At 38.8% G+C, this 22,468-nt stretch overlaps 1 protein-coding gene across 2 annotated transcripts in view; it reads right to left on the minus strand.

Moving 5' to 3' along the window:
• INSC (INSC spindle orientation adaptor protein) overlaps window positions 1-22,468 on the minus strand; it is a 152,392-nt gene that overhangs the window by 84,889 nt on the left and 45,035 nt on the right. For both annotated transcript variants that reach the window (XM_087921051.1, XM_087921052.1), the window contains exon 2: window positions 14,840-14,910. In XM_087921051.1, the coding sequence (XP_087777177.1) occupies window positions 14,840-14,868 (29 nt within the window). In that variant the 5' untranslated portion in view covers window positions 14,869-14,910. The remainder of the gene's footprint in view (window positions 1-14,839; window positions 14,911-22,468) is intronic.

The raw sequence follows: 22,468 nt of genomic DNA on the forward strand, positions 1-22,468 counted from the left end.
CCTGATAGATACCAGGCTAACACAGTGTGCCAGGTAAATAGAGTGCCATCTACTGTGGATGAGATAAAAAGATATCCTTCTAAAGAGAAAGAAAAATGGTATGCAGCAATTAATAAAGAATTGAAGTCTCTAAAGGATATGAAGGTGTATGAAAACGTGAGATTACCTAGTAATGAAAAACCCATTGGCTGCAGATGGATTTTTAAAATAAAAACTGATAAGGATGGAAATACGATCCATAAGGCAAGGTTAGTAGCCCAAGGCTTTAGACAAAGTGCAAAGGACTATGATGAAGTATTTGCACCTAGTCTTAAAGCAGCAACTTTAAGGGTAGCATTAGTGTGGGCAGCAAGCAAGCAATATATAGTTAACCATTTAGATGTGGAAACTGCTTACTTGCATGCTCCACTAAGACATACTGTGTATATGAAAAGGCCTAATGGATTTAAAGGAGACAATAATAATGATAATGATTGTTGGTTGTTAAAGAAGAGCCTTTATGGTCTTAAACAATCGGGCTATGAATGGAACCAGTATATTGTGAAGGAACTGACCAATATAGGATATAAAGCTGGTTTAGCTGACCCATGTCTATTTAAGAGAGAAAAGAATGGGAAGGTATCATTATTATTATTGTTTACTGATGATATTGCTCTGATAACTAAGACTAATGATGAAGCAAATGAAATAATATCATCATTAGCCAAGAAGGTAAAAATCAAGCAATTAGGGGAGATAAAGAGATATCTAGGATTAAATATATTGAAAACACAGAAAGGGTTTAGGATATCTCAGGAAGATAAGATATCTAAATTGCTAATAGATTATAAGATGGAACTTTGTAAGCCTGCAAAGACTCCAATGAGTCAGGATATTTGCAAAATGGATACTCAAAGTCCCAAATGTGATAAGGAACTATATCAATCTTTGATTGGTAGCTTATCATATATTAGCAATTGGTCAAGGCCAGATATTGCTTTTAGTATTAATCAGCTGGCACGACACAATAATGATCCGCTTCAATGTCACTGGATAGCATTGAAAAGAATCTTAAGATATCTTAAAGGAACATTACACCATGCACTGTATTTAGAACCAAAAGGTGATCTCATATTGAGTGCTTATGCGGATGCTAGTTTTGCAGCAGAAAGAGATACTAGAAAGTCGACTTCAGGAATAGCCATAATGCTGGGTAAGACATTAATTGGCTGGAAGTCAATAAGGCAACAGCACATAAGTTTGTCTACTATGGAGGCAGAATTCTCCTGTTTATCATTTTTGTGTACTGAGTTGATCATGTACAAACAAATGTTGAATGATATGGGTATGACTGTACATTACCCTATAGTTGTACATGAAGATAATCAGGCAGTAATTCAAATGGCCACTAATATTGCAGTTAAAACGAGAAGTAAACATACAGATTTGAGGTATCTTAATGTAAGAGAATCTGTACAGAGTAAATTGATACAGCTGGAATACTGTATGTCGGAGGACAATGTAGCTGATCATTTTACTAAAGCCCAAGGTGCCATTAAGCATCTACAGAGTTGTCAAAAATATGGGTTTAGAATGTAAAGGTTATATATTTATGTCACCCAAAAGGGGAGAATGTTGGGTATATGAATACTCCAACTGGTTTGGGTTGAATAAATATGTAAACCTAGGATTAAGTGCTATGTAGCTTTAAGCACAAGAAACTGCAATGTCATTGTGGGTGCGGTTGCAGGCAGCCATATAGGTAGGAGGGGAAACGTAATAGCCCCGGCTTCTGGATGCAACTGTATGAGCCCGGCTTCTGGATGCAACTGTCTGAGTCCGGCTTCTGGATGCAACTGTCTGAGTCCGGCTTCTGGATGCAACTGTCTGAGTCCGGCTTCTGCATGCACCTGGTTACTGTTCCAGGTCTGTTGCCTACTGTGTTTTGTGAACGTCTATCTGCTTTTGGAGGCTACTGTGCCAGATACCATTTCACCTGAACACAAGGACTGTTTGTTTGGTGAGCTGTGGATTCAGCATTGTATTTGAGAGAAAGGTATCTTAAGAAGAAGATATACAAGCAGATAAAGACATTGTATTTACTGTTTAATGGACTTGATAACTGGATTGATATACTGGATACTGACATATGGACTGAATGACTATTCTTAATCTCTGTATGAATTAAATACCTATTTAAACCACAAACAGTGTTTTTGTCTCAAGTGTGTGTATACTCTAGGGCCCAGCCTCTCTCTCATTTGGCTGCCTGGCTTGACTGCTGCTGCACACTCTGCTAAGGGGTTTATCCCCAAACACTAACAAGTTGCTCGTCAATTTTGGATTTGAGAGCAAAGGGAACTCGGCGTGGCTTTAGGCGAATGGGTGCAATGTCGGGGCGAAGATTAAATGAAATAGGGGACCCCTTGTACTTGCCTAGGCTTTCATTGAACACTTCTCGGAAGTCGTGGACGAGAGCCGCCTCCCAGTCATTGTCTTCAGTATGATGGATGCCAGCCATTCCAATTCCTAATGGCGCGAACCACTGAAGGCCCAATAGACTTGGCCGGTCTCGGTCTACGATGGTGAGTGGTAGAATTGCCTTATGTCCCTTGAACGAGACCTGCACATGGCGGGTACCTGCAACTGGAATCCGGTTGCCTTGATAGTCTTTCAGTATGAGTCTCTGACTGCTGAGGTCTTGGCGTCGGATGTTGGGGATTAGCTGCTTGAGTGTTCTCCAGGATACCATGGATAATGATGACCCAGAGTCGACTTCCATGTTGCACGGTTTGTTTTCAATGGTGACCTCTACTCAGATCTTTTTAGCGTCAAGTGATGAAGCGTGTCCGATGGTGATGGTTTGATGAGCCTCCTCTCGTCTGGGGGCATCGTTAAACCTTTGGGGTCTGCTGTACCGGTTCCACTGGTTGCTAGGGCGGTCCCTCTGCGTGGTGGCATTGCCATCATTTCTCTTTGGGCTGCTTCCTCTCCGTCTGGGGCTGGAATTTCTCTTGTTTCTGCATACCTTCGCAATGTGTCCCCGTTTCTCGCAAAAATGGCATATGGTGTCTAAGAATCTGCATTCGGATCGGAGATGGTTTCCCCCGCATCCGGCGCATTGGTAGTTGGATTTGTGACCCCGCTGGTCCCGTTGCTCACGTTCTGACCAGAGCCTGTGGACTTCTTCTTCCTCGCTGTCAGAGGATGACTCGACATCTTCGTGATGGGTGGTCGATGTGTACTTGTCTGAAGGTTTCCCAGCATCGTTGGTGGGTTGGCGGTTGGTCCCGCTGGTTCGCCGCATTCGTGCTGCCAATTTACGAGTGGCTTCGGCTGCTGTGGCATCTGCTATGGCATCTGCAAGCGAGATGTCTTCCTTGGCCATGATCTTGCTCTGGACGGTTGGGTCTCTGAGGCCAAGGACGATGTGATCTCTCATGGCTTCTTCGAGGTTGGCGAAGCCACACAAACCGCCCAGGTTCCTCAGGTCTGCCACACAATCCCCAATGCTCTCACCTTCACGTTGGTCCCTCTGGTAGAACTCATGTCTACGAATGAGAGTTGGCACGGCTGGGGCGTAATGTTTGCGCAGGATGGGAGCAAGGGTGTCCCAATCCATTGTTTTAACTTCAGCTGGCTTGGCTAAGGCTTTAGCCATCTTAAAAATGGCTGGTCCACAATGGGTTAGAAAAACGGCTCATTTCTTGCTGGGCGTGGCATCTTTGAGGTTGTTGGACTCCAGGAACATTTGAAATCTGTCCATATACGAGTCCCAGTCTTCTCTAGCTGGATCGAATGGTGCGGGTGGTATAGCGCTGCTGGCCATGTCGCCGTCGTTGCGCTCTGTCAGCCACGTGCTCCTTCAGCTAGCTCAATTCAATAGCTTTCGTTGCCTCCACATCCCATCCTCGTCACCAGTGTTAGATCTGGGAGGACCGTTCAAGAATGGAGGCAAGACTCAGATAGCAACAACAGCTCTTTATTTGTGACTTCAGATCTGAGCAACTAACCCCAGCCGCAGCAGCCCTTTATATAGGGCTGGCTGCGGCTAGGCAGCCAATGAAGGCGATTTGAGTTTGCCGCTCTTGGCAGGGCCAATCGCTGCAGCCCGTTTACTGGCCAATCGCATCAGTCTATGGCGACCAATCACGATCGGTTATCAGCGGGCCAATCAGATTTGCAGGCTACGAGCCTGCTAGTCCGGAACAGTCTTGGTGTAAATACTCTCAGTATACATAAAGGAAAAGATGTTTGATCTATTTGATCATCATGTGTCCTGTGTCAATTTACCTATGATTTATTTTATTATTCACCTTCTTCACTATGTGTATCCCTCTTCTTGCCTATTTAGGCAGGCAGAAAAGTGCCCAGAGTGTACAAAACTATAATCTCCATAAATTTATGGATTCTTGCCATATGCTTAGCATGTGCCATACACCTATATTTTGCAATTAGCATTAGAGAGACAGCATAAAAACAAACTGATTTTTATTAGTTCATGAAGCTGCCCTCTGCTATGCTCATTTTTAAAAGTCTTCCTGTCAGAGGAAGAGGAGGCTCCAAATCACACACAAAAAAATAGTTTCTTACTGATTTTTCCCCTATGGGAAGGGGCCATAAAATGCCCAGGTCTAATCTAACCTGATGATTAATTTTATTTAAAGAAAAGAAATACAGTTTATAAGTATTAATGATTCTTGCAAGCTCTTAGTAGGCTTACCCACAAGATTACTTACCAGTTCCAATCAGATGCTCTAATACAGGAGTGTCAAGCTTGTTTTTTATTGAGGGCCAAATGAGGGTTGTATTTGACTTCAGAGAGCCCTGGAGTGGGCGTGGCCAGGGTGGGCGTGGCCAGTTCAACATCACTCATGTCAGGGGCACCTGTGGTGGCCCAAGTGCTCTTCCAGGGAAAACAGGCTCCTGAGCTCTGTTTTCAGTTGCAATGGCCTCTTGCAACTCTCTTCCAGCGAAAACAGAGCTCAGAGGGCCACCTGCAGCCCTCATGAGTTCCATTTTCACTGGCAGAGGCACCACAGGCCACCCTCCCTTGTTTCCAGGGTAGCCCCAGATCTAAGCACCCTGCGGGCCGAATCTGGGCCCCGGGCCTTGAGTTTGATACCCCTGCTCTAATATAAAAGTAGTGTTTTTCTTCTGAGAAAACAAAAGGTAGACTCCCACCTGGACAATCCATGGTGTACAGAGGCCATGTGGCCAGGGGAGTAGTTTACTGAGCTACAGTTGTGCTAGAAATCAGTCTGAGCTGTCAGACTGCACCACTTTCAGCAAGCTGAAGAGTTTGGCCCATTGAATCTCATTCTGCACTATAGGAATTAGCAGAAGAAAACACATGGAGGAAATGCAGGTTGAGCCAGCTGACATAAGGCCTGAATCAGCCCAGCAATACCTCACAAGTTAAGAAGAGCAAATGAAGTCAAGTTGTCTACTTGAATGAAAGAAGCGTGAATCAGCAAATTAGCTCATTTAGATGCCAGGGCTATATAAATGTAATGATGGCTTAACTAGCTCTTTCTACCCCCTTACCTGCCTTCATCTCTACCAGTATGCTGCTTTTGATTGATTGATTGATTGATTGATTGATTGATTAAATTTATATGCTGCCCATCTCACTGTCAAGCAATTCTGAGTGGTTTACCACACTGCAAAAGCAAATACAAAGTTGAAATATTAAAAGATTTAAGTATTAAAATGAGCAGATTAAATAAGTAAAAAACCAAAATACAATATGGAGAAGGTGGGATCTTCCTCCTAGCTCACTAACCATTTCCAGCATGGAACACCACCCCCCAAAAAACCTTAGGCCAAATGGCAGAAGCAGGTTTCGGGACTCTTTCAGAAGGCCAAGAGTGTAGGTGTGGATCTCACCTTGTGAGGTATGATGTTCTAGAACAGGGATGTCAAACTCATATTGTCACGGTGGCATCATGGGATGTATCGGGACTTTTCCCCCCTTCGCTAAACTGGCATGGGCGTGACCAGCACATGACGCATCCAGCCCATGGGCCGGGAGTTTGACAGCTCTGTTTTAGAAGGTGGGAGCCAAATGGTCTTCTCCTGCAGCCTGCCAGTCAGAATGCCTTGACCAATGGGGCCAATGTCCCTTCTCCTGGAATGAGAGGGGAGAGTCAATCCCATTGTGGTGAGATAGTTCCTCGGGTATCTTGGACCCACGCCATGCAGGGGTTTCAAGGTGATAACCAACACTTTGAATTTCTTAGAGTATTTGGCTAAGCCTGAAATTTGACCACTCTTGGATCATTTTTTCTCTAAAGTATCTTAAAAATAAGCTTTCATATTTTCATTCTCTAAATGAAAGTTTGCATCTGGAAATATGTTTGTTATTACTGTTCAAGATTTATGACTGTAACAAATTCATAGAGTTAGTATCAGAAATTGGCTCTGTTAATTGTACAAAACAAATTAGCACAACTAGGCTATTGGGGAACCACCCCTTCAGTCTGGTACCTGGGCTTGTTGCCCGCTCTTCAGTGATGCTGTGGCTGCCAGAAAGCCTGCTAGAAACTACAACTACTTTTTCCTCTCCCCTTCCCCACTTTTTAAGGGGGGAAAATCCCAATTTAAACCTAGAAGCTATGGTGCCTTGGCTTGATTCATATAATTGAGATTCGCTATAGTGTTTTGGTAGCCCTTCCTAAAGCTCCTACTGCCCAGAACCTTATACCTCACTTCTTGCCCACACATAATATTCTTTTAAAGTTCATTCCACCATAGAATGTAACATGGTAGAGATATGGCTTCTTAATGCAGTCATATTTTTCACCTCTCCTTTCCATTTGGATGGTCAGAGGTATAGGATTTCTGTAATCTGACATACAAATCACACACACACAAATGCAGTTTCTCAGACTACAGGTAGTGGGTGTTGATAGCTAAAGCATCTGGAAGGATTTGTACTAAAGGAAGTGCTTTCACAAATCCCGAGAGGTATCAGTTATTTTATATTCCATTTATGGCAGATCGGAAACAGAGCAAATGGAGTGACATTGCTGAAGGGAAATTCCTTGGAAAAGAGATTTCCCTTCAGCAATGTCACTCCATTTCTCCTATCCCAGATATACATTTGCCCAACATACACAAAGCAGCTAAATAATATTGAAGTCAATAGACACAAGTTGACTTTCTTATTTCTCAAGAGAAGGCAAGCTTTTGTTTCTACTCACTTCCTTCTGTAGAAGTTCCATTAAAAACTAAGCTTAATAAAATGATTAAGCTGATATAATATACAACCCAGTGAATATGACTTGTCTCCAAATATCTCAATCAGCCATTATTGGCATGCCAGTACCTTGCTTCAGCCGTTGTGGGTTCAATATCAAAATAACAACACAATATGACATTATAGGGATATTGTACGGGACATTGAAACCTTTGTGAATTCTATATTGGATGGGTAGGCAGCGTGCATAGAAAGACTTCACTGCCCCCATTATATTAAAGACATATTAAGTTGCTTATTCCTCCAGAGCCCATCCCTGCAACCACGCAGATGGAGTACCAAGCAGAGGTTGCTCTTCCATTGTCTTGTCTTATGAAGGTTTGCTCAACATCAAGCCAGAACTGCACACCAGCATAGACAGTTTTAGACCCTGCATTTAATTAACTTAGGTACCAAGCTTATTATTTTTAACTTCAATTTTTAATACTGTCCACTTGCCAATGATTCCTGGCAGTTTTTTTTTTAACAGCGCTATTGTGAAAGGAATTATCTATTGTTAAAGTAAAAAAGAATAAAAAAAACTGAAGAAGAATAAGGAGGAGGAGTCCTGTTGCTGGTACATCAGCTCACCTGGACTCAATATACCCATGTCACCATGTGATATGGACTGTCAGTGCTGCCTTCAGATACCTACAATGTCAAATCTCAACTGGAAGACATTTTTATTTTTGTTTCATCACCTATTGTTCCCCAAGAGATTATTGGTAGGGTTTTGAGCAATATTTTCAGTCCCTCAAAACAGAGCTTCAGACTCACAATTCAGCAATAGCATTATTTTTTAAAAAAATAAAAAAAACAGCAGTTGTCAAGATCCTGAGGCTTCTTGGGATGCTTAGGGCAGCAATAGTGATGGGTCATTTTTTGCCATCATTGGATTCTGCTTTTTACATAAAATGAAAAAGTCTTCTGGAAATTGAGGTTCCAGCTGAAAAGTATAGATAAGGATTTTAAAAAGTAAATAACTTCACTACTGCTACCTCATGTAGATGTAACATAGGTCCAATGGCAATCCTCTGAACATAAAATAGGTCCTCTTATTACATATTTTTCTTCATGATGCTATTTTTTTTCCTTAAATACTTTCCAAGGCTGAAAACGTTGAGTCCCTTACATCTACAACAGGGGTGTCAAACTCGATTTCATTGAGGGCTGCATCAGGGTTGTATTTGATCTTGGGGGCTGGGATGGGCATGGCTGCAGTGGACTCGTGTCGAGGATGCCTGTGGTGGCCTGAGCACTCTGCCAGAGAAAATGGATGCCCAAGCTCTGTTTTGGCTGCAAATGCCTCCTGCAACTCTCTGCCAGTGAAAACGGAGTTTGGGAGGAACACACTCAGCCCTTCCAAGCTCCATTTTCACCAGCAGAGGCACTGCAGGCCAGTCCTTTGATGTTTCCAGGGCCAGATCTAAGCACCTCACAGGCTGGATCTGGCCCCTAGGCCTTGAGTTTGACACCCCGATCTACAGCATACTACAGTAACTGATCCACTTAGATGTCACACATACTTCAGTACAGTGATGCTTTAATCAAAAAAAATGGAAGCCATTCTAAGACAGTGTTCTTAATGCCAGAGGTTAAACAGATATTAATGTAGGACAATAGTTTTAAACAGCTTTCTTATATAGATAAATTATCTTTCAAGCAAACTGGAAAACTATTTGAGGCTATAAATATGCATGAGCATATAAACAGATTGTTCTTTTTCACAGCTTTGTCCAAACTTTGAAACTAACAAAGAAAAGGAAAACAATGGGACAAAAGGAGGAAAGATTATAGTAAGTTTAGTGTGCTATATGGAGAAGGAGGAAATCTGAATTCATTTCTGACTTGCCCTATATTTTCCTCTAGGTTTCTGTCAGCTCACAAAGAGCCACATATTTTGAACTGGACAATCACCACTCTGCAGCTCAAATTAGATGAATCAATTAATGAGTCATTTCTCTTGGTTCCTTCCTGATGTTTTCAGTGATAGTGTACTCCTTACTGCATCATTTATGTTATTCTGTTGTCAATTTAAGAATTTCACTTTTCTCAAGTTTCTCATTTAATTTCTAAGCTGACTTTTTTCTTTTTTACTCAGTCTTACCTAGACCTGTTTCTGTTGTATGTATTTATTTAATGTCAAAATATTGCCTTCCAAATCAATAAAGATTCAGAGTGTTCTATATAGCGAAAGGAGAGGATTCATGATTCAGCTTCAGATCCTCAGGAAATACTATATGTCAATTAGTTTTGCAAAAGAAAAAAGAATTGCTAACTAATAGTACAAAAAAGAATTGCTAACTAATAGTACAAAAAAGTCATCTTGCAATGTTAACCCACTCCTTAAATATTAAATGCTACGGCTTTTTAAAGCAAGTTCCCAGTACTATATGCAATCTGTTGGGATATATTTGTTTACAAGATTTGTATAGCAGCCCATCTTAGAACCACAACACAACCCTATAATTATATAAAACTGACATCATACAGACAATAAAAGCCAAAAATGAAATAGAAATAAAGAAACTGGCACTGCAATCCAACTTCTTGGTTGCAGCCAACCGTTTTGTCTTCCAACTCCAACTTCATCCTATCACTTGGGGAAAGAGTTAGCCCTTTACAGCTTTTCAGAAAGTAAAGAAATGCACATTTTTATAAAACATACATACAAATCTATTCAATAACTAAATAAAAAAAGCATTAAACTAATAGATTAAACATTTGCTTTAAAAAAATCACTTCCAGCCAATATGATTTAACTTTTAAAAAATTAAAGTTCAGAGGAAGAGAGAGATTGTAATTGCACTCAATCACTAAGATATATTATCTGTTTATTTAATGGCAACTCATCTTTCCCCTAGTGACTGACACAAAAAGCACTCAACAATAAAAGTAACATTTTATAAAATGCATTAAAACTCTGAAATGTAGCTGTGAAACAAAATATACCCATCCAACAAACCAGCTCATCCATCAAAACCCTGATTGAATAACGACTGACTAAATGGCTGAACGAGAGACTGAATAATTTTGAAATAATTTTTATATTGCTCTTCAGAAAAGGAGCCCCGGGAGGTGTCTAAAGAGATAGGAGCCTCACCTAGACAGAGAGTTCAAAAGATAAGAAACAGCCACTTCACCAGATAAAATTTCTACAAGAGAAGAACATCTCAGCATTCCACTTGTGCTTAATTCCCATTACACAGAAATGTTTTCTTGTTGAGCCACTGATTTGATATTAAGTGGTTCCACTATCATAGTGGAATAATCAGACTTTTCTTTCTTTTCTTTTCTTTTCTTTGTCCATACCAAGGAATTTTAAGAGTAAATGAGATTTTACAAGAGAGGTTGGTGATCTCATTGTTCCATGCAATCAGGTTGTAGGGCTGAATATTGGAAGTGTAATGAATTTATGTGTTCATAAACTCAGCATGCATAACAGAATTCCTGTTATTCGAACAGCTGTTACTAAGATTTTTTAATATACAGAATGCATCTCTTTCCCCGTGTAGTCCAATTGTGATGCTGCTCATACATATTGTTCATTTTCCTTCACCCAACTAGCAAATAATGCCTTTGTTTTCCTAATTATACCACTTACACAAAACGGGTTGTGTGTCATGCTTGTGAGTGATCAACATAGACACCAATAGCTTTGTTCTACTTTCTAACTATAACCTTTCACAGAGTTTCTTTTTTTAAAAAAATTATTTGGGTTTTCACACAAAAAACATAATACAAATAAAACATCTTTTTTTTTAAAATAGCATGGTTACACTTCTTCATACAGACACAAACTCAATTTCATGCTCACTTTTATGTTCTATTCCATATCTTATTACTGTTTTACATTTTCTACATAGTTTTTCTCCTCTCTTAATTTTCTCAATTTTATTTTAATCATCTCAATTCAAATCATTATATTTATACTTTTGTCTGTCCTGTTTCAATTTCATATTTTCTTTTCTCGTTAAACAAATTTTATCCTGTAGTTACTAATTGGAGTATGACACCTTTATATCTTTTAATTTTATCCATTCAACTCTTATTTAAGCTTCAGTATATACCTTGAAGTTATAACATTCAATATAATACATAACTTCCAATCGAATTCTGCTTGGTACATTCTTAAAATACACACTATACTTAAAAAGTGATTATAAATATATGTAATTAAAACACTCATTAAATTCCAATTCAGTTCTATCATTAATATTCATTAAAGTCTTAACATCTTTAACATTTCTTTTCAATTAAATATCATACTTCCTTGGGAACACTTATAAGTTTTCTGTAATTAATTTTTTCCCCTATTTCTCTTCCCTTATATTTTATAAAGCATTAAATAATTAAAATGTTCCCATCCTTTCCTAATTCAATTCTCTCATTCATTTTATTTCATTTATTTATTAACAAACATTTCACTAAATTACAATAACTATTTTATCCATCATTTTAATCATACATTGTTTCATATTTTCTAAAATTATTTCTATTTCTAATATAACAATATGATCTTATGTACCTTTGCAGAATCCCTTTTTCAATTAAATTTTCACCCATTATCTCTAAATAGGCCCTGTTTCTCCATATCTTGTTTCTGTCCTTTATAACTTCTTTTCCTTTCCTTCTTCCCTCTCTTCTTCTCCCTCCCCTTTTTACCCCCTTGTCTCTCTACTTCTAATTCTCTCTTCTGTATTCCCCTCTTCTGTTGCTTTCTAATATTATACTTATTTTTCAAACTATTCTTCCTTTTCTTGGTTGTTTTTTCAAATCTTAAACTTTTCATTCTCTCTCCCCCCTTTTCCTTTTTTCCCGCACATAGAATTACTTGTTCATTAAAGATGGCTTCTTCTTTGTCCCAGTCTTCTTGTTCTGCAGGCATTTCTTGTTCTTTCTCATAGTTCCAGATCTCCATTTCTAAGAATTGAAATACAAAGCCAAAAGAACCTCTTCCTTGTGCATCTTCTTTGTGCTTTTTAAGTTCCATTTTCAGTTCATCTAAAAGTAGTGCCATTTTAAACACTTTTAAACATCCACCCGATTGATTTTAGTCATTCAAATGCAATAACCAAAACTCCAGAGATCAACAAATAATCCAAATACTCCCAAGCTGTTTCTTCATGCTTCTTTCTTCCACTTTCTCTTCCTGGGGTTCTACTATTTTGTTGCCAAGTTTCAGTTAAAATGTATCTTTTAGAAGTCTTGTTGAGGTTTTATTGTCAATTCCTTTTAATTCCAGGCAGTTTCGTCCCTTTTTTCCAGATCCTGCCCTTTTATTATTTTTCTCTCCTTTCCTGCTTTTAAAAGCTTTTAAGTATCCAGAAGTCTTTATTATCCCTTTGACATTTTATTTTCAGCTTAAATGCCTATTGGTGTCAAAGTGGATTTTTTTTTTTCAATTTCTTATTTAAATCTCTTAGCTGTCAGTATAGGAAAAGGGGGAGAAGAAAAAAAAACCAAATCCTTTCCCTTTTCTCTCTCCTTCACTGCTTCAAAGTCTTCTTTGGGAACAATGTTCCTTTTTTTTAGTTTAAACTCCAGGGTACCTTAGTTGTTGCTTTTGCAGTTTAACCCGGTCAACCAAAACTTTCTCTTCTTATCTTCCTCCTGCACATTCTTTTCCGGTCGAGATCTTCTTTGAGGTGGCTATTTCTGACCACCGTTGCAACCGCCTTTGTGAAAGGGAGTAATGCCCAGCTGAGGAGGAGAGATGTGGCTCTCCTCAACCCTGCTGGCAGTCTCCCCCCTCTTCACCACCTCTATGGGTTGGCTTAGCCCTGAAACCAGCCAGCTCGGGGTGCTCCAGCAGTGAGCACGGATCAAAACCGCGCACGATCACGGTTTCAGTCTGTCTGTGAAGAGGCTCAGACCGGAAGTCCCACAGAGTTTCTTTTTCCCTCTGGAAATGTACATTTTTTCATTCGGAATAGAATCATATGCAATTAGTCCAGTCTTTTTTTTTTTTAAAGGTATTCATCTACACTTTCATTTCCACACAATTTATTGTCTATTGTTCATATCATCACTGTATAAGTCCAATATATTAGATTTTATTACAAGGAGTTGATTTCTTCTGTTATGTTTATTAGCTAGACACCAATTATAATTTATAGTTTTGGCAACAAAGGCACTAGACACTGTTGAGGTAATTCCCCGTTAGGAGAATGAGCGCATACAGGGAGACGTAGTGAGAGTGGTGAAGAATAACACACAAACACCACACAAATACACTGTACAGTAAATGTAGGTTTTTACTTCCAATAAATGTTTAAGCACAGTCCAAGATAAGCAGTCCAAGTCATTCACAGATAAAGCAGTCAGTGTTCAGTTCAGGGATAATCCAAATATCAAAGTCCAGTCTCAAAAATCAGTTCGGTAACAGACTTACATCAACGATCAGTAACAGTCGTTTAGGAGGAACGGCAACACTCTCCAACAGAAGAAACAGAGACTCACTGAGACTAAACAACCCAGGTTTCTGGCTCCATTTTATGGCCTTTTGAGGAACCACACCCAATTACACGTTTAGCATTCCCTTAAAGAGACAGTATTAAAATGTCTATCCTGGTTTATATATTTTCCAACCCAACTATTAGGTGACTTACATCCCTAACAGACACAATAATTATTTGAGCCAAGAGTGGACAGATTGCAGTGGGATATATTGTACATATAATAAATGAATCATCATATTTGGAATGAGAAACATAAGGAATTAAAAATGAACCACAGCCAGAGGGGGTATTCAGCAGGTTCCAACCAGTTCTGGAGAACCAGTAGCGGAAATTTTGAGTAGTTTGGAATTCTACCTCTCACTGGCCCTACCCCATCTATTCTCTGCCTCCTGAGCCCCAGGTGATCGGCCGGGTCTTTTGTTGCCCTGCACAGGAGAATGGAGCTGGAAAGCAGGTTAGTGGGGTGGGGAGAGAATGGAGATTTTACAGTATCCTTCCCCTGCCACGTCCACCAAGCACACCATGCCTACCAAGCCATACCCACAGAACTGGTAGTAAAAAAATTTGAATCCCACCACTGACCGCAGCCTGTAAAGCAAGAATTAAGAATTCGTACCCAGTGCAACTAGTGCTTTATTTGAAGAAAACACATCAAGCTTTGGAAGAGGATCATTTTAGGAGCAGAGAGGATGCTTCATATAAAGAATGCCAAGTAGAGTCACATGCCTCTCTAGGTGCAATTCAGGAAAGATTCTATCTGAATCTCAGGAAGACATTACTTGCCAGAATATAAAATAGTAAACTAAGCAGTTTGATAGTTGATGGGCTATCAACTCAATTTTCCTTTTGGTCAATTTCCCCTTTAATTGGGCAGGAGTTTGATTTCCAATTTCTGCAACAGGGTTTTTAATTCAGCAAAGAACATTCTATATGAAAATCCATTCATATTTTTATGTAGATTTCTTCTACTTGATTGCCTTTCTATTTGCAGTTTTGTAAGAGTAACCATTTTGAGTAAACTTTCCTTTATGCATGTTTTATCCTTATTGTCTCCCATCATCTGTACTTTATATATGTTCACTGTTGTGCATTTTAAGATTATGAATAAACATACATCTCAAGAAATGGGGAATGCAGGGTATTTATCTGTAACACTTACCGTTGAACTGCCAAAGCAAGGAAAGCCATGATTATCTCAGCTTTTTTGCATGCATCCTCACAGTCCAAAGCCTGAAAAGCAAAGAAACTATTAAAATTATAATTCCGAAACTTTGACTAAAGGATGATTTTATTTTGCTTGTTTTTTAAAGAATGAACCTGACAAGCAAGAACCAGAGTTCCTAGGCGACAGAGAACTATATATCAGTATAGACCAGGTGTCTTCCAAGCGCATCGAAAGAACATCAAGTACCCACTTTACTAGGTAGGAAGAAATTCCCTAAAATTTAAACCCTGCATCACAGACCTATATAAGGGTTTTGATTTCTGTAGACAGTCTTCTGTATATGGCATCATCCTTGTCTTCAACAAAAAGATGAATCATACTGAGTTGTATCTGAGGGCCTTTTGCCCAATAAGCTTATTCCTGATTAAGAGGTTAAATTCAAAGGTAGTATTCATCAGGTTCTGACCAGTTCTGGAGAACCAGTAGCAGAAATTTTTAGTAGTTCAGACAACTGGCCAATACCACCTCTGACTGGCTCTGCTCCCATCTATTCTCTGCCTCCTGAGTCCCAGCTGATTGGCTGGGTCTTCTTTTGTTGCCCTGCACAGGAGAACGGAGCTGGAAAACAGGTTAGTGGGGTGGGGAGGGAATGGAGATTTTACAGTATCCTTCCCCTGCCACGCCCACAAAGCCATGCCATGTCCACAGAGCCATGCCCACAGAACCGGTAGTAAAAAAATTTGAATCCCACCATTGGTTAAATTATCTGAAGAGACAAGATTTGACTGACAAGTGGATTATAACCAACAAACACTTGATTAAAGTATGACTTATTTTTCATAAGAAAAGAAATTCCAACCTGTAACATAGTTACAATAAATATATATTAACATGTAAAAAAAAATTCCCAACACAAATCTTGGAAGAGTGTTCTTACAAACATTTTCCTTGCTTCGCTCCAAAATCTGCAAGTAAAAAGCCAAAAGTGTTGTCCAATCTACTTAGTCATTTCACTTATAACTCACAAAATAATATTTCTTTGGAAATGCTCTTTCCTGCAAGTAAATTCAGGAAAGAGCATTTCCAAAGAAATATTATTTTGTGAGTTATAAGTGAAATGACTAAGTAAATTGGACAACACTTTTGGCTTATTTATTAAGCTATGTATTTCTAACAACAACAACAGGAATATTAGAAATTGAATGTAATGGTGCCAACTGAATCTAAGCGGCTCTTGTGGTTTAAATTCACATTAGTAAACACTTTGCCAGTCCCATTTCATAATACAGCTAGAAATTTTTATAAAAAGTAATTAAGATTTTCCAGATACGCCATTTTGATAAAATAATACTTCCAATTGGAAAACAAAAACATATTTTTTCACCTTTATAGCTTTGCTTTTCTCCTCTCATAAAAACAAGAAAATGTAATACTTGGATTTTGTTTTTAAAACCAATCATAAATCATATACCCCCCCAAAAATCTTTTTTTTTTCAAATAATTAGTTTTTTCAAAATAAAAAGGAAGGAAAACTGTTTTCATATGCTTTGTATTTGTAGATGTAGGCCCTCTTTAAAATGCTCAAATATAACCAAAAAAATATTTTGGAAAGACTCTTAGCTACACAAGAAGATCTGCACAGATATAGAACCAGCTTCTGTATGTTGGATAAGAGACCACACAGAAAGAAGAAGCCTGATAATGTTCTGGAAGTCTCTAAAGACTTGGTTATGTCATTGGTTATGAACTCCCTAAGAGTTTCCGCCCTTCATCCTCTTTCTCTTGTACATGCTATCTAAACTATGTTGTCTCTTGGTCCTTTGGCACTACTAGAAATCTGTTCTGATTTAAGAGATCTTTTAAATCTAAAAGATGTAAGCTTTATGTAAAGAGAAACCCCCATTTTGGATGTAGTAATGTAGAACTGCAGTCTAGAAATAGTTTTGAAATTGAATGTAAAAAAACAAATCTGTCATAAAATTTAAGAAAGGAATCAGAATCCTTATAATAAGATGCATAGATTATCCTCACAGCAGTTAGCACACACAGGACAAGGCAGGGGAAAGTTACAACCACTGGATGGCTCTTTAATAACTACAATAAATGTTCTCTTAATTCTGCACTACAATACTGAACCACTACATGATAATATAATTTTTTTTATATAAAGAGTTCTGAGCACCATGAACACAGGAGAATGAGGTACATGCCAATCTTGCAAATCTTCTAGTGGAATCATCAGAATTATGGTTATGGAATGCAGATTATAATCAATCAATACTCTATACTGTTTAATGTCTTTTCAAGTTTCAAATGAATTTTTTCAATAATACGATGCCTTGGATTACCGGCAACATTTTCTAAGTAACCAGTAGCCAGTTTGGTCTAGTGGTTAAAGCACCAGGCTTGAAAGCAGGAGACTCAAATCTTGCCTTAGTCATGAAAGCCACCTGGGCGACTTTGGGCCACTCATTCTCTCTCAGCCCAACCCAACCTCATAGGGCTATTGTTGTGGAGAAAATAGGAAGAAAGTGTGTTGGATATGTTCTTACCGCCTTGAGTAATTTGAGTAAAAATAAATTGAAAACATTTTACTCTTATATGAGTTTACAAGTCTATATTTGCAATGGACATATAGTCAAATGGTCAGTTGATAATAAATTACTAGAGAGCTGCAATAACATATTGCTAACTTTGTCTTCATTAGATTACAGGGTTTGAAGAATCTTAAAGAATAGGTGCTGCAGGTTTAAATTACATAATAGCTGTCACTGTAATGCTTTTCCTCAGAATTATGAAAATGTTTTGTGAAGTAGAAGGAGACATTTGGTTTCTGTCTTTGTTATATCCAGGATCCCATTTCACTTGGTCAACCACACAGTACACCACCATTAAATATTATACAGGAGCATAGGACTGATCTCTGGCTAGAAGTTCTGATCCTATCCCAAGGCTCAGTTTGAAATCTTCAGGAAAAAGGATAGATCTAATGAAGTGATAAAGGGCATCTGGGGGAAATGAAGGATATCATGAAGAGTAATCTCTCAGTTTGCTTTCTTGGAAGTGATTATGTTGTAAAAGCAACACTTATCCTGGCAGTACCCACAGTGTGCTCCCAAGATTTCAAATGTGCCTGTCACCCAAAAAGGGAATTTTGGACCAAGTCTGAGTACTGTCTGTCTGTCTGTCTGTCTGTCTCTGTCTCTGTCTCTGTCTCTGTCTCTGTCTCTCTCTCTCTCTCTCTCTCACACACACACACACACACACGCATATAAATGTGCACACAAATAACACATATTTGAAGAGATGGAAAAATAAACAACAAAGAATCAACTTAAAGATCAATAAATTTGTCAAAGGTTTTGAGGATTTTATCATCTGTAGCCTTGAAAATCTCATAATTGGGATAGTTTATTTAGGATTTTAAAAAGATGAAAAATACTGGTTTAATTCCAAGCCCAGATTGCAATTACCAAAGGCATCTGAGAGTATGACCTGGTAAACATTGGTGGCATTTCACATTATTTGCAAGCTGTCACAACTATTCCTCATCTTTCAATCGATTAAACCAGATTATTCCTTTTAACATTGCCCAGAACTTCAAAGCCAGCATCAGCCCTATAGGAAAACTCTGATACTCTGGAAATACATAACACAAGACAGACACATGGAAAAGTCTTAAAAATTATGTCTCTCAAGAGAATAAACAAGATGTTTTTTTTACCCAGAAATACTGTTCCAAAAATATTACTTTAATTTTCCCATGCTCTTTTTATTCAGTGTAAAAGATGGAAGGAGAAAACAGAATGAAAGTATAGAGGGAAGAAATAACATCACTAAAAGGCTAAACATAGGTGTATGTTAATAGGGGAAAGAAAATTACAGTAGGTGGGAAAAGTTACCATCCTCTGCTAAGTGTTAAAATTTATAACTGGAAAATAAAAGAACTACAGTTAGTTCTCAACTTACAACAGTTCATTTAGTGACAGACAGTTTAAAGTTACAATGGCACTGAAAAAAGTGACTTTTTCACACTTAAGGCCATTGCAGCATCCCCATGGTCACATGATGTACATTCAGATGGGTGACAACTGACTCACATTTATGACAATTGCAGTATCCCAAGGTCATGTGATCCCCTTTTGCGACCTTCTCATAAGTGAAGACAAGTGAGGACTACCTGTACATTCAGAGCACCAATTTTAATGACAAATTCAGCACAGCTTAAATGGAAAAATGAGCTGGTTGCGCTAAGAACCTCAAAAAATATTTGTGATGACCCGCGGCGTGGCACAAAGGCAGCACAGCCACATAACTAAGAAAAGTCCCTTTAACCTTTGTCCCTGATATCCAGTTACCTTCGGCTGGAAAAAAAAACCCTCCCAAGAACAGTCTTTAAGTAGAGGAAATTCAATCCAAAAACAAAGTACATATAAACTGTAAATAAAAATCCACACAAACCATATTGCAGCAATTAACTGGACAGGGCAGGATAAGGAATTGCAGATTTCAAAGGCCAACAAAACACTCACAGTTGGGAACATGCCAAGAACCCAGATAAGCCTCAACAAAACAAGATAATACACAATTTGTTTCCAACAAGTTGCTCTGTGCACACTCCCTTTTTAAACACTGTGTTCCCAGCTGCAGCTAATGAAGGGAATCAGGGCCCTTTCCTCCCCCATGAGCCTCACAACTCACATTGCTCCCTTCTCCGTTCCTCCCTGCGTGTCCTAGGATGAAGAAGGGGTGGTCCTGGATCTTCCTCTGAATTTCCTCTGCCTTGCTCTGCCTCTCCCCTGCTCTGCCCAGTCAGACTGTGCCCTTCCCCAGTTTCTTCCACAGCCAACGGAGCCATACTCCTGCTCCCTGTCAGCTGCTCAGCCTCCCACATGGAATCAGATTCAGATTTAGGGGCAAGACAATATTTTTCTTCACTAGCCACTTTTTAAAGAACCTATTACACATTTTAAACTGAAAAATGCAAATAAGAGAAGAGATGGTGAATACCTTGGAAAAGTAAATGTCTCTCCTGCCTCCTTCAGTTTCAGTTTTAATTTGACATAAGATGGCCAGTCATGCAGTAGCTCAAATATATTTCTTACAAATAATCTCTATTATGTGTGATCCTAGGAGCAGCCTATTTTTTTTGTCCCTTCTAAGGAAAAATTCCAAGTTATTGAAGACTTTTACCATTTGACATTTATTTATTTTTGTGGACTCTAAAATGTGAATATGTACTGAGATACTACAGAAAGAAGTAGAGTACGACTCTTTCATCTTTAATAATTGAGCAAGAGCCAGGCTGACTGGAGATTCTAATTACTCGTGCCCAACACCAAAATCTTTCAATGGTTGAAGGAGGGTTGATCTTACTATATTGAAAGATTGGGTAGTAATTAATGCAAGATAGTTTTGCATACAGTCTGAAATTAGATAATTTACAAGGCCAGATGTCCAGGCTGTTTAGCTACCTTGCTTCCCTCTACTTTTTACCCAGAGAATTTAGCCTATATTGATCAACACAAGCTCTGCCTGCAGACACTTCAGGGTGGAGGGAGATAATTAAATTAAGGGGATCTAAAACACAGGTATAGTTATAAACACCATTATTGTATTCATTAAAAACAAAACAGGTGAGGGGAGAGAAATGTCACATTTATGTGATTTTTTTTCTTTTTTTTCTTTTTTTTTTTTTGCAGACTGATTATGTAATTTACAAGAAAGGGGACTTCGAGCTTTAAGTGCTTATGGGCTTTATTCAGCTTGCTGTATTGATGGTCCCATTAAGATTATTCCATTTTAGACCCTTGAACGCATTAAAGCCATGACTTACTCACATCCATTTGGCTAATGATACCCTATTCCTCTGAAAGTAAATGACAGCTATTTACAGTAAATTATTCAATTAGCTGGAGAGAGAAGTGCTGTGTTCGTTTTATATTGTTTGACGTAGCAAAAACAGAAGTGTGCAAGTATGCAGGTGGGGCATTTTAATCTTACAGAACCAATTGTTTAATCTACAACCCGAAAGTAAATAAATATACTCCCACATGTAGGTGTCAGCATCCAATTACCATAGCAAAGAGAGTGGGGGATGCTGAAGTTTATTTGCAATTTAATGCTAACCACAGGCGATACAATCCTCTTCCCTTGTTATGGCTAACAAAATAAACAGACTCCCATCCCATTCACTGGCCATTACAGAATTATAAACACATTTTAAAATGCCATAATGAAAGTGAAATAAAATACAAAAGCATGCAGTAGAAAATGAATTGTTTTCTTTCCAATGCAAAGATCTGATATAATTTGTTTGGGACATGGTGCCATGCCTACCAAGTCACGCCCACCAAGCCACACCATGCCCACCAAGCCACACCCACAGAACTGGTAGTAAAAAAATGTGATTACCACCACTGACAAAGTGGTCATTGGCCCATCCCACCAAATCCATCAGGGGATGTTCTAAAGGAAACAGTATCATCTGATGGGACCCAGAAGGTCGACTTTGTCTGTTATGGGGCATGTTTTCTGAGATCCAGATGGCTCCCAACCTGCTGGCCTTTTATCATAGTTTGAAAACTTAGCCTTGGCATGTGGCCATATCTTTGCGCACATTCAAGCATTGCTGTCTGAGTCGAATGCCTCACTTTATTCTTCAAACCAAATCCCTTCACATTGATTGGCTACTGTTCAGAAGCAGAAGGGTTCTCTCACTTATAATAATGTTTGCTGCCCCATAGTGCTTTAATCTCTGTTGCAGCTGATATTGGGAAATAAACATCTCTACAGAATAGTGGGTGTAATATTTGTCTGACATGCAAATTCTCAATAGTACAAAGTTGGGCAGAGATGATAGATAGATAGATAGATAGATAGATAGATAGATAGATAGATAGATAGATAGATAGATAGATAGATAGAATTTAATATTTTTCTTTTCATGAGCTACCTACCTTCTCACTGGGCTTTTTTATTTTAATAAGTTGGTTAGACCACTATTCCACCATTTTTTTCAGAAAGAAAGAAACAAAAATAGTAATTACATTTTTAAGTACTTACTGCCATATTATGAATCTGACTTTCTACATATCAGATAAACATTATAACAATTACTGAGAATTGTTTTAATAATAGCTGCAACAGAACTTATTGAGCTACATTGGGAAGATATAAGAAACATGGTTTTGTTTTAAAATCTATTTTACATGCAGTCTCTTGACAATGAGTTCAAAGGCATGATGATGATGATGATGATGATGATGATGATGATGATGATGATGGTGATATCTATTCAGTTGTATCCCCCTCTTGGCAATTCAATGGACCAGGATCGCAACATCTTCCAATCTTGCACTGCTTCTTTGAATTTTTCTATGCTCTGGCTGGTAACAGTTTCGATGGAGAGGTGGGCTGGTTGTGAGCATGCGCGCTTTGGGGCTGCAACACAGCTTCAAACAGGCAGCTAATCAACTCAGACTCCGGTGAGCACAAGCTCCAGTGAGTATAACAGGGCGGCACGGAACTCACCTGGGCAGCCCGGGTTGGGGGGAAAGTTAGGAAATTTAGGGAAAGCATAACACAAGGGCAGGTGGGTGGGCCCAGCCAGAGATCACAGCA

This window comes from Pseudonaja textilis, chromosome 1 (genome assembly GCF_049901715.1).
Source record: "Pseudonaja textilis isolate UNSWEBS1 chromosome 1, rPseTex1.2, whole genome shotgun sequence".
Lineage (NCBI taxonomy): Eukaryota > Metazoa > Chordata > Lepidosauria > Squamata > Elapidae > Pseudonaja > Pseudonaja textilis.